This window comes from Mus pahari, chromosome 3 (genome assembly GCF_900095145.1).
Source record: "Mus pahari chromosome 3, PAHARI_EIJ_v1.1, whole genome shotgun sequence".
Classification (NCBI taxonomy): Eukaryota; Metazoa; Chordata; class Mammalia; order Rodentia; family Muridae; genus Mus; species Mus pahari.
Window position 1 is genome coordinate 108,608,894 of NC_034592.1, and position 13,996 is coordinate 108,622,889.

A 13,996-nucleotide genomic window follows, 5' to 3' on the forward strand; every position below is an offset into this window, starting at 1 on the left:
AGGAAGACATGGGAAAAACACATGTGGATTCATATGCGAAAGATGCCATCTGAAAAGGCTCTATAATATTCTGATGTCAATATCTGAATTTCTGGAACAGGCAAAACTATGGGACCAGTAAAGAGATTCATGGTCCCCAGGGCTCAGATTGGGTCTGGGGATGGTGGGGGAAGGGCAGGTAGATAAACCCAGAGAAGCTTTAAGGCAGAGAAATTATGATACAGTCATAGTAGATATACATCACTATAAAGTCATAGTAGATATATTTGTCACTATAAATTTGTTCCATCACTGGAAAATACAATGCCAATGGTGGATCCTATGCCCTAGGAGATGAGACACATAAGGCTTAGGAAGGGAAGAGCTTGGAAGACTCAGGAAGTCTCAAGGTAGAAAGTGCCTAGGAAGAGGACACTCTGGCTGATGGCCAGCCAAGCTGCCTGCAAGTTGTTCAGGAAGCAGCTTTCATGAACTGTCTGCCATGTTGGGATATGGTAGGCTTTCAGTGACTTAGCTGCCTATGGCCATCCATGCTCCTGTATGGAACCACTCACCCATACTCCTGTACATAACTCAGTAGACTTACTGGCCCACTAAACAAGACTATGGAAGAACTGCTTCCTTGGTCTGCTGGCAGTGCCCAGAGTGAAGAGATGGCTGTTCAGAGTTTCCCAGGAAAAGCCACAACAGAAATACATCAGGCCTGTGCTTGTATGGAGAGACAACCTGACCACTGCTGGTGGAGTTTTTAGGACTGGGAGTGTCTGTCTGAGACGGGGTGGACTACACCTCTCTGTGCAGTAGGCCCATGAGCAGCATGCCAGTGTCGTGAAGGACACAGCATCAACTCACCCACTAGTTCTGCCCTCTTGTAAACTGTAAAGAAACAGAGCCGACCATGCCACATTAGAAGCCAAGTGGTGTGACAGGCAGGCACTTCTGTGACACGAGAAACTAACATCTGCTCGTGCACTTCCTTGTGGAAAGTATAAATATGGAAGTCCCCCAAAACATTTCTGGAATCCACTTCAATTTCAGGATAGCTGAGCCACACATGAAGTCAACCTTCATTTTCTGATTTATTTTGACAGCTAAGAATGTGTTGGGAAGCAGCTGAGTGTATTTAAACACTCACCTTGAAGAAGAATAACTTGTGAAATGGAAACCAAAAATCGGGGCACTTAGTCTTCTTAATGTTCTGAGTGTGACTGTTTCTCGACACCTTTTATGAGCAGATAGAGTGGGCGGAGCCTGCTGGGTCTTCCCTGACAGCAGGGCACCTTGCCCTGGCCCTGCAGGCTTTCAGTTCCATGTATGCTGCAAGGTCTGGGATGACTTTGTACTCACGGGTGGCCTTGCATTTTTGGCAAATCTAAGTGGCCAAGGGGTATTTGGGTAGGTATCCAAGGGGCTGACAAATAGAAGAGAAAAGACAAGAAAAAAAAGTAACAGGCATTCTGAGATGCGTACCAGGAGGGAAAGAGAATTGTCACGAGGAGACAGCCACCTCTAGCATGCTAAGTGCTGCTGTTCCCTGTTCTTCCTGAAGCAGTGCCTTTTCTGCAGGAACCGATTCTTGATGGTTCCTGGCAACCCCACAGCTGGGCTGTGGTCTGAACTGGCTATCTCTTTAAAGAGTCTTGGACTGGCGATCACCCCTGCCCACAACCCACACAACAAGCAAGGCAAGTGGTGCGTGCCCAGCTGGCCACAGTGGTTGAAAGCTGGCAAGAAAGCCCAACAAGTACGTGGTTACTAATGGAACATAACTCTACATGTGGATCGTAAACGGTCCCTAATTTAGAAAAAGAAGGTTTGTTAATGTCAAACTATTGACATGTGTGCCATAACCCATGCTCCAAGGGGGTGACAGCCCTTTCTATAATGTGTAAAATTTGGCTAGAGGCCCACCACGCAAGCATGAAGCAGAAACTGACTCCAGTTGCTCTAGAGAACATGCCATATTTAGTGTGCAGCAATGCCTCTTCCACTAAAATGTAAAAGGATGCTATCTTCCCCATGGAGGAAAAGTGTGGAGTGTCACAGCAAACACTGGGCCTCACAGGCTGAACACACAGCAATGGGAGGCAACTGGAAGTCCATGTGTATTCAAGCCAACGTTTTCCACATCAAATCGATTGGTTCTTGCCATTTAGAATTCTCTCGTGCACTTGGAATACTGGTTTTACCACTGTTCCCATTGGGGAGAAGCAGACTCTCTGGAAGAGAGCACTGACTTTGACATTCACTTAAAGATGACTGTCCTCTTGTGTTGGGGAAGAGGTTCTAGAATGAACAGTTTGGCTTTCCCACTGGGAATCAATGAAAAGGAAAAAAGAGAAAACTCACGTGGGTCTCTACCATGTACTTCTCTTAATCAGTTAATTGTTAAAATGATATTTTTGTCAACTCTAGTAGACTTTCCTACAGTGTATTTTTCTGTTCTGACTCTTGAGCTGAGGTTCCAGTGTTGTAGAATTGTGGCAGAATTTGTCAAGGGTGTTAAGCAGCTTGCAAGTTGCTCCATTTGTAGATGGGGTACAGTCACACTTACCTTCACAAACCAGTAACTTGTCATTATAGAAGAATCCCACGGGACACTCACACCTGAAGCTGCCAACCATGTTGATGCACACTCCATTTTCACAGACCCCAGGGATCTCCCGGCATTCATCAATATCTAGGAACAGAGAAGCCCCTTGTGAGCGGCAGTGTGGTCCATGATGCCATGCAGGCTGAGACAGGATTAGAAAGGTAGGCACTTGTGTGTCTATGTGGAGTCCATATCTTTTGGGTTGAGTTTTATTGTGAAACATCCAATTAGTAAGGTAGGGACCACTTTTGAATTTATGGAACAACATATACACCAGATGAATAGGAGCTGACTGAAGACATGGCCTGCTCAGAGGAAGGCTGTTGTGATAGACTGTGCTCCCTAGGGCCAGAGGGTTGGGCTTGCCTGCTTCTCCTGGATGTCCCCTCTACCTGCTTGTCAGAGTTTGACAGACCACGTCCATTGGGCAGGCATGTACAGTATGGACTACACTCATGAGTGTCTAGTCCCGAGGCTTCTGCCTTTCCACAGAAGCACTTGTTTCCTTATAATCAGGAGGCTCTGCAGGATATTTTCTTGCCTAAGATGTAGGGGACAGCTCTGGGCTAAGGTAGGGTTTATAAGATCAGCAGAAACTTCAGAAGAGCACATCCTGAAACAACAACCTGTCTATCCAAGGCCCATTTCCAAGAGTTTGATCTTGTTTGAAAGCAAACTGAGCACCTTCATGGAAAACACAGCTTAGTTTCTCCAAGGGAGATACAGGCTGTGAAACTAGAAAGGGGATAATGGAGAGAAGGAGCTCAAGGGAGGAGGGAAGTAAGAAAGCAGGAGTGAGGCTGACTGGGGGGAGGAAGGGAACAGGCCAAAGGGGCAGCAGGGGTGGGGGAAGGGGAGAGGCAAGGGCAAGAGGCACCATCGTACTTGTGCATGGAAAATGTTATGATAAAACCCATGGTTTTACATGTTAACCTAAAAAAAAAATTAAAAGAAACCTCTAAGGGTATACTTTCATAATATTACTATTTTGAATACAGGTAATTTTGACTTTTGGCACCAATGTTAAATAGCCATGTGAGGTAAATCACAATTACATTTTATCTGCAAATGAAAATCAATTTAGAATCACTCTTTTAGTATTGATTAAATCATGAAATAGGGCCACACACATTTGTTAGTTCTAAATAGAAATGATGGGTTATTACCCAGCTTAGCAGAAACAGACTGAGTTAAACCACCAGTCACTGCGAGGACAACACGACAAAGGGATATTATTAAATGTTTTCTCTTTCTTTTCCTGTCTTGATTTTATTTCCACTTGGTGAAGTTTGTATTTTAGGGTGAGATTAATAAACATGCTATATGGTTTTAGACACACAGGAATGGACTCTAGATGCCAACAGTTCTAAGACCTTTCAGAGGAAGGATATAAGCTCAAATAGAATAAGCCTTTATTTTGTCATGACAGAATTTGGTCACACTAAGTACATTGGTAAATACCATGTTTCTAGTTGCCCAGAACTAGAAGCCAAGAAAACTGTGAGTCGGGACTGGGTTCTGGTTCCAGCTCTGGTCCTGATTAGCTGGGTGGCCTTGGGTAAGTCCCTTCCCTTTTCTGGGCCTCTGTCTCCTCCACCGGAAAGCAAGGAAGTTGGACGGGGAGGCTGGAGGTCTTCCCAGGTCTGCTAGTGGATGGCCCTAATGCCATTTCAAGTCTTTGCTGATTGCCAACTGTGGGGGCCAGGTCTTGCTGGGTTACATGCCTGGACTGCCCATGGAGACCCATTACCATTAGAGGCCACTTAACTCCCAATCACAGATTCTAGACAGATTAAAAGATGTTTGGGAAGGAGAAAAGCAGAGCAGCGAAGGCCAGGTGTTCCATGCCAATGTCATTTAGCAGTTTTTCTTTCCAGACCATGAAGTTTCTTTGGATGTTGACTGGCCTGTGGAGCCATATGGATTTGGCACTAAGAAAGCCTGCTGATTGCTGGACCAGGCCCTTGTTTTCTTAAACAAGGTCACTGGAAAGGCTGATGTGGATTTCAGTTTTACTTACTAGGAATAAGGCAAGACAAAGCAAGTCGTGGTGTCTGCTACCAGACGCAGTCGCGGAGGCTTAGGGGGCATCTAAGGATGGCTGTAAATCGCACCATGAGGAGGATACTTAGAGACCGCATCAGCTTCCACTGACTTTGATGGTATTTTCTTCTAAACCACAAGGGCACCGTCTATGCTGGCTAACCTTTGTGCAACGCTCCTCAATCCATTGTGCTTCTGAATCTAGTACAAACTACTACCCCACCACAGGGTCGCCTTTAGCTCCCACATGAGACCTCATACTGAAAAGACTTTTGTAGCCATGAAATTCTCTAAGCAATTGACCCAAAGAGAAGCCAAGAGAGATAGAGTTGATAAACAAGGGGGCTTTGGTTAACCAACCTTCATAACCAACTGAAAAGTCATGTCACACTTAAAAATCAGATAATTAACATCAAATGCAATGTCAGCTGGCCATGGCCTCCCTTTGTGGACACCTAGGGCTGGATTCACTACGCTTGATGGTTACTTCTTGAAAAGCTTCCCAGACCCCCTTAATCATGAGCAGTAAAGACATCTATCTGTCCATTAGGTGGTATCGCAAAGGGTTTCACACTGCTTCAAATGAAGACTCACTACCTGAAAACAGCTTGAGGCCTCATTTAGCATTCTTTCCTTCTCAAGAAAGAAAGGAAAAAGCGAACCTAGGAAAACCATGGTGTGTGTGCACCCCACCTTTAACACAGACGCAGAAGCAGAGGACCCCCTCCCCCCAACCATGCTCACAAGGACACAGGCTACAACTCACCCACGGGTAAACCTGTGTAAATGTCAATCACGAAGCCTGGCCTCTGGCTCCCACAGAGCGTAGCAAACTCATCTGCGAGAGTTAAACAAAGACGGCATAGAGGTCAGGAACGAGGGAGAATGCACCCATAGAGAGAAAACCGACCAAAACATTTGTGAAAACGTATCCATCAGAAAACACTGCAGATGTAACACTGCCTGTAACACAGACACTGAAGACAAGTGGCCTTCCAGCTGACAATGAGGGAGAGCCAGGTTTCCCTGTCCTCCATCCTGGTGGCTGTGTCTGGCTTTCATGTGCCTCTGACTTGCCCACTCGGATCTTTGCAGCTGTGTGGCAAATGATTTCGAACACAGAGCCTTCTCCCTGGCCCAAGACTAGATTTAAGTTAAAAAAAAATTCATCTATTTATCATATTCATTTCTCTGATGTCTCCAGTGTTTTAATTATGTGGTGGGAACTCTGAAGTAATGCTAGCCATGCTTATACTTTTGTGACATGTTGAATTTACTGGTCTGGTTACAACTTTGGATATAAATTAGGAAATGTACTACTCTTGTCACTTGGTTTTCCAGCAGGAGGAGCACAGGCAGCTGAAAGGTAAATGCTCACCTTGGTAGGTCAAGTTTCCTCTCAGCACACCTTTTCTCTTTTTATTAGGACTGACTTTTCTCTAGCAATTTCTAGCTGATTGATGTACCAGGGTAGGCAGGAAGCGAACTGTCACCTGTGCTTGGGATGGGACACTGTTCACAGGGCTTGTTCCAGGCTCTGCCGATGTTGTAGGAGCAACAGCACATCTTCTTGGTCATGTTGAACAGGAGTTCTCCGTCGCAGGTCTGGTTGTCAGCATAATAGTTTCTGTAGCATAGACTTCTTCTCATGTCTAGAAGAAAGGAGAGCAAAAGACCTGGTGATCCCCTGGGATCTCCACAGCCCAGCAGAGCACAACAGGAGACTCAAAAGGCAAGGAAGGGTATGTGGTAATCCAGCTATAAGAGTAGGAGACTGTCATGCAACTAACTTCTCAGCTACCCATGCCACTACAAGTGCCATACAAGCGAGGCACTTGGAGAAATGCACTCCTGCTGTTCTGTGCCACAGAATGAGGTCATTACGAAGTGCAGCATTAGCAAACTTTACACGGCCCTCCACCCGCTCTCCTCGTAACAATCCTCCACTGCTATTTGGCAGGGAGTCTCTTATTTCCGATTCAGGACGTTTTAATGCTGTAGGTCAGTGCTGTAATATAATTGTAAAAAGACACACCTATAAGTCAAACGAAAGAAGTACTATTAAACTGTTTGGCATCTTCCAACCTCATATTATGAAGAAAACCCTCAACCTCCCCGTGCCACACACACAGAGATGAAAATGCCAAATCTACGGATTACATGAGCATGTTGGAGGCGGGCTGTATCTCACTACAACAGTTCAAAGGAGGCAAGCACTCTGATTAGCAGAACAGCAAACACCAGTTGTTTGACTGGCCTTTGCAGGTGAAAGCCAAGCCCACATGCTTGAGAAACACTTGGACTCACCCATGCAATTATTTCCCCCATTCACTTGCATGTAGTCTGGAGGGCAAATGCAGGTATAGTTGCCAACGGTGTTGTAACATGTCCCCGGACCACAGATTCCAGGGGTCTCACATTCATTCACATCTGTAATCCAAAAGGGAAAGTGTTATGTGACCATGAGAATAGCACTCTGGAGCAGGCAGATGTTCAGTGTCAGTGCGAATGTTGACAGTAAGGAGCAAAGCTTGAAAGTCCTCACCCTGTGGACGTCTCTTCTCTAGGTCAAATTTTTAGTCAAGGTTTACAAAGCAACTCATGCCTTCTGATATGAACGCTTAAAAAAAGCCCTCAGTGCTCCCCAAAGTACTAAGAGATGGGAATGGGGTAAAATCATAGCTGTCAAATATACCTCAGAAAGATAATGACCTATTTCATATGTTCATAGATATAATCTAGACTGAAGCCAGCAGCAACCAGGCAACAAGGCAAATCACAGGAATATTTGTTAACCGTGAGTCTGAGCGCTAAATCTTACACACCATGATGCTCCAGTAATTCTTATGGAAGAGGTCTTTTCCCTAACTGGTCCTTCAAATCCTGGATATAGATGGAGTCTCCTCACTCCCTATTGCCCACCACAGTCCTTGGGCTAATTGTTCTCAAATTGAAAAATGGTCAAAATTCTCCATCTATAAAAAAGGCGAATGAGGCCATTGACTGTATCCTAAAGACAAAGGGAGGCACTAAGAGATGCTCATCTGAACACACCTGTACAGGTGACAAGTGGCTAAGGACAAGAGGAAACGCCTAAAACTACCCTGGACACAGAGATAGGATGCATGCTAGTCCAGTGAACATGGATTTTTCTGAAGAACATGGTTTAGCTTGTTTGGCCCATGAAGCCATGCTGCTGAGCTCAGCTGGTAACTGGCTGGAGGACTGCTCAGTCCTCAGTATTTGAGGTAACATATCTTGCATGCAATCTCTTACCATCACACACTCGAGTGTCTTCATTCAGGTAGTAACCAGTTGGACAGCGACACTGGAAGCTGCCAAAGGTGTTGATGCACTTCCCTCCTTGGCACAGCCCTGGGAGCTCCTGGCACTCATCGATGTCTGTAAGAATGGAAACAACGCATGCCCTTCAGGACTTGAATGAAACTAAGGACATCCAAAAGGTGTTCAAATTAAGACAAAGGAGAAACCCTTACCTTCCAAGATAACGGTGATGGGATTTGGGCGAAAACCTTCTCCTCCGGGGCAAAGAATTTTATACTCAGCTATTGAAATAAGAAATTCCACATGAGTTCCTTTGAATCTAGAACTTCTAAAATAATATTTTCAGGAAAAATGCTGACACATATGACTGACAGTGTTAAACTTTCCAGAATCTTCAGCTCTTATTTACCCATTTAAAGCAATCAAACATCTATCGTAGCATGCATGGGCCATTCCCCAAACATAAGGCCACTGCACTGATCTTGGAAACCCACAGTTATTCTGGTCATGTATTCTTGTGAGATATTTTATTCTCTATTATCTATCACTACCTTTTAAGAAAGAGTTCCTCTCCATTTTTGTTTCCTGCCAACTTCACTCCATTTTGGTTGTATTTAGTTTTCGTTCCTGGGTGTCCCCATTTCCCCTAACACTGACCATCGGTCTGTCTCTAAAACACTTTCCAAAGAGTTCAAGGAATTATTTGCTCTTGTTTTCAACCTGCTGCCATTCTTGATGTCTACATATTTTCCTTACTCCCCTGTGTCACACATGCGATGCTAATATCTTGATTACCCCCAAGTCTAATTTTTTCCAGCATCTTATAACTTCTCCATTAAGTCATAAGGATTTGCATAATTATTTCTTCCAGTGTCATGCCTCAGATTGCAAATGAAGCGACCCACCCATAATATCATCCTGAAGAACATGAGATTTGTTCTTTCATAATTATCAAAGTCTTGCTGTGCCTGGCCCTTGCCCTGGCTTTACAAAAACCACGTGGATTCAGATATGTTCAAATTCCCATTCTAGTTTGAACTGGTGACTTCTTGCTAATCATTATTATTCTATAAAGCTGAATTCCATATTTCCAAATTCTAATCTGGGTTTACCCTCTCGATATCAATGGCATTGGGTGTCTTCTTCCTTAGTTTTCTTCTGCTCCTCCTTAGGGTGTCTCCTTACTTACATCATGTTCTTCTTCAATGCATAGCTCAAAAGTCTGCAAAGTGGTCAGCACCCACCTTTATCTGCAACTAAACCCTCTCTCTCTGGAGGGAAAGAGAAGGTTGTGCCAGCCAGGCTGTGCTGGGTGAAATATTCTAAGACACTAGTCTGGCCAAGGTCACACAGCCACCACTCAAAGAGTCCCAAATTGAACCCAGTGTGCACTGTCTGTCAGATGTGACTCCGAGCCTGCTCTTTTTCCTCTGTGGTTGAGACCTGTGTGGAATTAGAGTTCTTATGTCTGTGTTCCATTCTACCTAATGGCTGTGCATTCTCAGAGGGCAGAACGCTGGCTTTCTACTCTCAATTTATTTGACAAATATTTTGAGAAGTAAATAAATGACCATTCTCCAAGAAATGAACCAGCGTTCATCCCAATATACCCTATAAGCAGCAGGCACTGACTTTGGCCAGACTGGCCACTCCTGGCTTAAATCAAAGTGTACAGGACAGAAGCCCTTCTTTAAAGAAGGTGTATTATTTACATCCTCAAGTTGAATTCTGAAACTCCCATTCACATATACTTGAAAACCTAGCCCTGGAAATATTAAAGTAATTCTAACTTCTTATTAGGACAGAAGACACTTCCTGACCTACATAAACTTTCAGAGCAAGTCAGAGAACCTTTTGGACTCACACATACTAGACTGACAGGATTAGTCTGCCTTTCCTATCCTACACATGAAGACAGCAGTGGCTTCTCCTTTATGAATTTAGAGAGAACTGGGCTGAGACAGAGCAGTAGATGTATGTAGTGGTAGTAAGATGGAGGATGCCCACTTACATGTGTTCACAGGAGGACACAGCTCACAGGGGGTTCCCCAAGCTTTACCCAGCGAACAACAGCAGGAAGCCTTAGAAACACCAACTCCAATTTCATTGCTGCAGGCTGTATCTCCATTGTCTCCCCGAGGCCGGATGTCCAGATAGCAGTTTCCAGAGCGAGTATCTATCACACACAGATAAAAAGGGGTCAGGCAAATGCTTCCTCTTAGAGGGGTAAGAGGGGTTAAGAGTCAAACTTGTTTCTGAAAGTATTTTTTTTTTCTTTTTTTAAAAAAATCTTAATTTAAATGTCCCTAAGAAGCTGAAAGTGTCCAAGAATATATATTGGTCTTTTTCCTTCAGAAAAGAAAGCTCAAAGTATACAGTATGTTTGGGAAATATTTACATTTTTAGGCTATTACTTTTGAAAACATAAGGAAATGGAATATTTAGTGACGGTTTTAAAATAACAAACAGTAGGTGTCTGGTAGGGAGTTTTAAGGAGCTTACCGACACAGCCGACACGAGTTGGATTCAGTTCAAAATCTGGAGGACAGTCGCATGTGTAACTACCGGGAGTGTTGACACAGTTTCCACTGATGCAGGTGGTTGGGTCCAGACACTCATTAACATCTACAGCCAAAGAAATGGGCAGAATTACCCAGCATCCCTCGTGGAATGACATCACCAATGGCCGTAGGAGCTAGTCCAGGGCTCCTGACAAGAACTAACCAATTCCTTGATTATACCTAGTGATGCAACCTCCCCCCTCTGAAAGGCACCTCCCCAGCAGGGAACTGTCATCACTTCGCTCCACCCCCCACCCCTGAACACGCTTACCCTTTGAATTTGTCATCAGAATAAAAGATAACTTTGAAGCTAAGAGAGATATTCCAGTCCAGGTAACAAATGGCAAAACATTGTTTTGACCTCAGTCAACCAGAATTTCAGATATAGGTTTATAAGAACAATTTAATGTGTGTGGCATGCTATTTTGTCAAATGAGAGTAAGATGTCCCACAGAATTCTTGGGAGCAGATGGTCTCTGCTGCCTTTTCTGCACACACATGTGGGAGGCTTAGTGTGTTTCTTCAAGCTCATAAAGCGTCCCTCCCTGCCCAGATGTTGGGCTCAACAGTTATTTCTTTTTTGGCATCTATTCCAAAACAATGTACAACATTCCAGAGATTTAGGACATGGATTTTTTTTGACAAATTCTAACCCTGTACAACCCTCTACTCTATTTTTAATGCTCAAGAAATACCCCAAACTAGATAAATGGCTTTGGAGCAGACAGCCTGGGGAATTGGGATGTTTGTCCTGGGGGGTTTCCTGTGGTCTGAAAATGCTGATACCCTCCAGGATGAGACCTGCTTTCTCTGTATCTTGAATAGGAGGGTGGTCTAAGAGAGAAACTTGCCACGACTGTCAGCCTTTTCTTGGTGCCAAAGAGAGCTATGTGGCAGTCCAGTGGGAGCTATAATTTTTCTGATGTTTTTTTTTTTCTCTTGTGTTCCCTGGGAGTCCTTTTCACTACAAAAATAGACTCCTGTATTAAATGGAACTAAGAAGATGGGTTAGTTGGCAAAGTGTTTGCAAACATGAGGATACAACTTGAGATCTTCTGCACCCATATAATCCTAGGAGTAGGAGGAAGGAGAAACAGGATAATGTCATAAGTCTTGCCCTCCAGCCCGGCCAATCAGTGAGCTCCAGGTTTAAGGAGACACCGAGTCTCAGCAAATGAAGTGAACAGCAATGGAGGAAGACACTGGAAACTTGACTCTTGGCCTCTACATACATTTGCATAGACACCTAACCATCTACTTGTGCTCCCAACCACCCACACACACAAAATAAATGCACGGGCAGCCCCTATGTGTCAGGCACTTTGATACTCAGGTCAGAACCTGAGCATGGGTGGAGAGGTATGGGTAAGCCACACAGATAGAGCACCCCAGAAACTTCTCTGGAACCACAAGTTCAAGCCCAAACACACAGACAAGTCCCCTGCTCTTGCATACTCACCCCTCATCAGTTTCAGGCCTGAGAGAGGAACCCTTGACTCTTAGTGCCCTACTCTTCCTTTGTTTCCCTCTGTAGCTTGTGTGATCCTGGCAACGCCTGAGCAACAGCATCCCTGGGGATACCTGGGAGTCCATCTTTAACTTACCTGTGCAGTTTCCACCACTTCGGTCCAGTTCATAGCCAATCTCACACTCGCAACGGAAGAGGCCTGGGAGGTTGTGGCAAGTTCCAAAGACACAGATGTTTGGAAGGGAGCATTCATCGATATCTTGGGGAAGGATTACAAAAAGAGACAGTTTTATTTATTTATTTATTTATTTATTTATTTATTTATTTTTAAATTTCCACTGAATAAGCCACCCAATAAAGTTAGGCAATGGATATCAGCATTAAGAAAATTCGGTCTGCCTGACATCAGTGTAGGCAGCTTCCTAGACTTTCAGGGGCTTTGTCTGTACACAGAAGCCTTGTTAGTGACAGGCTCTGTTTCCTGGGGCCCATAACATGCTAAGCCATAGGCTGGACATTTTCTAGACAGCCATCAGTCTTCTTTGTGGTGTTTGATATAGGTCTACCTTACTGTTGCAATCAAGAGCCAAATAGAACAAGATAGGCTAAACTCTTGTGTTGTTCTTATCTGTATATTCTCCAATTTTGGTGGAGAACTAACATTTTTAGATCCTTTGGGAGCAGCTTTAATGTTCGCTTTCATCCTCTGTCCTAGTTCTACAATGCATGCCTGCTGAGGTCCACAGGAGACCTACACACCGCAGAGCAAAGTGTTCTGCTTGTATGATGAATAGACACGTTTTATTTTCAGACTGGAGACTGTTTTAACTAGGCGTGACCACTCTGTCGGTGATAGTTTATGCTAAGAACAAACAAACAAATACAACCTTCCTGTAAGTTTGAAGAGAAGCAACATTTGCCCCATGACTGTCACCATGGCACAGTACCTGTTTCCCCTGGGTTTAGGGTACAGAAGCAAACAAGGCATTAGGCTCATGAGCAAGGCCTCAGAAGTTATGTATCAGTGCTGCATTTCTAACATGAACAGGATACAGGACCCCACTTAAAGGATAAGTGAGGAAAATACAGAAATGAGTACGTAGGGCACAGCTGAAGAGTGAGTCTGAGTTCATATCCATTTAATAAGGAACTGCTATTGGCTAATGCACGAATCGGGGCCTTGCCTTGACTTCTGTCAGTCCTTATCATTTGTTTATCTTTCCTGAAATTATCTCAGCTCACTGTAATCCCCAATTACTTTCAATGAAGACAATGTACTTAGAGTTGACAAGTGTGAGTTAGGAGAAGAATCTGGTGTTTCCTAACTGGATCCATCCTGAGTCACCAGGTTCCCAGGACGCTTCCTGTCTGACCAGTACTTCCCAGAAAGACAGAACTTGAACACGAGCGACCAAAGCAAGTGGAACCATTCCAGGGAATTCTCCCCCAGGGACATGGCAAATCCCGCTCTGTGTCTACATGTGTGAGATATCTAGAGAATGTTCTAAGATCCACTTAGGACATTACTCCACACAAGGAGCAAAGTCTCTGCTGCTATGATCTGGAATCCTTGACTTCTAGAAACCAAAGCCTGGCAGAAATTAACAGCCATGCTTCTGTATTTATAGAAATCCTCAAACATATTTCTGTATTTCTAGATCCCCTCAAACAGGGGATCTGTCCTTTGAGATCCCCCGCCCTCCAGCAGTAGGGGCAACTGAATTGCATTAGATGACCTGTACATGGTCACTCGTTGTTTCTTGTGTCCTATGGTATAACATTGCAAATCTCTTGGCACAGGTTTTCTTTGCATAAACAGGAGTGGTCTGCCTGAAGGAACTGTAACCTTATACTAGTTCCTTGTCTTGGCGTGACAAAAATACCCCCAACAGTAGCAAAGTCAAGAGCATTTATTTTAGATCATGCATGCTCACAACAGGAAAGCCCTGCCAGGCTGCAGCAGGAACACAAGGCAGCTTTATGTATTATGTCCACAGTCGGGAAGCAGAGAACGGTGAATGCTAATGTTCAGTTTGATTTCTCCTA

The 13,996-nt window shown here is 44.3% G+C and overlaps 1 protein-coding gene across 1 annotated transcript in view; it reads right to left on the reverse strand.

The window, feature by feature from the left end:
- Fbn1 (fibrillin 1) overlaps positions 1-13,996 on the reverse strand; it is a 216,561-nt gene that overhangs the window by 35,072 nt on the left and 167,493 nt on the right. The window contains exons 36-44 of the mRNA XM_021193426.2: positions 12,087-12,209; positions 10,424-10,546; positions 9,933-10,097; positions 8,134-8,202; positions 7,913-8,038; positions 6,944-7,066; positions 6,130-6,288; positions 5,403-5,474; positions 2,555-2,680 (exon numbers count right to left, since the gene is read on the reverse strand). Of these exons, the coding sequence (XP_021049085.1) occupies positions 2,555-2,680; positions 5,403-5,474; positions 6,130-6,288; positions 6,944-7,066; positions 7,913-8,038; positions 8,134-8,202; positions 9,933-10,097; positions 10,424-10,546; positions 12,087-12,209 (1,086 nt within the window). The remainder of the gene's footprint in view (positions 1-2,554; positions 2,681-5,402; positions 5,475-6,129; positions 6,289-6,943; positions 7,067-7,912; positions 8,039-8,133; positions 8,203-9,932; positions 10,098-10,423; positions 10,547-12,086; positions 12,210-13,996) is intronic.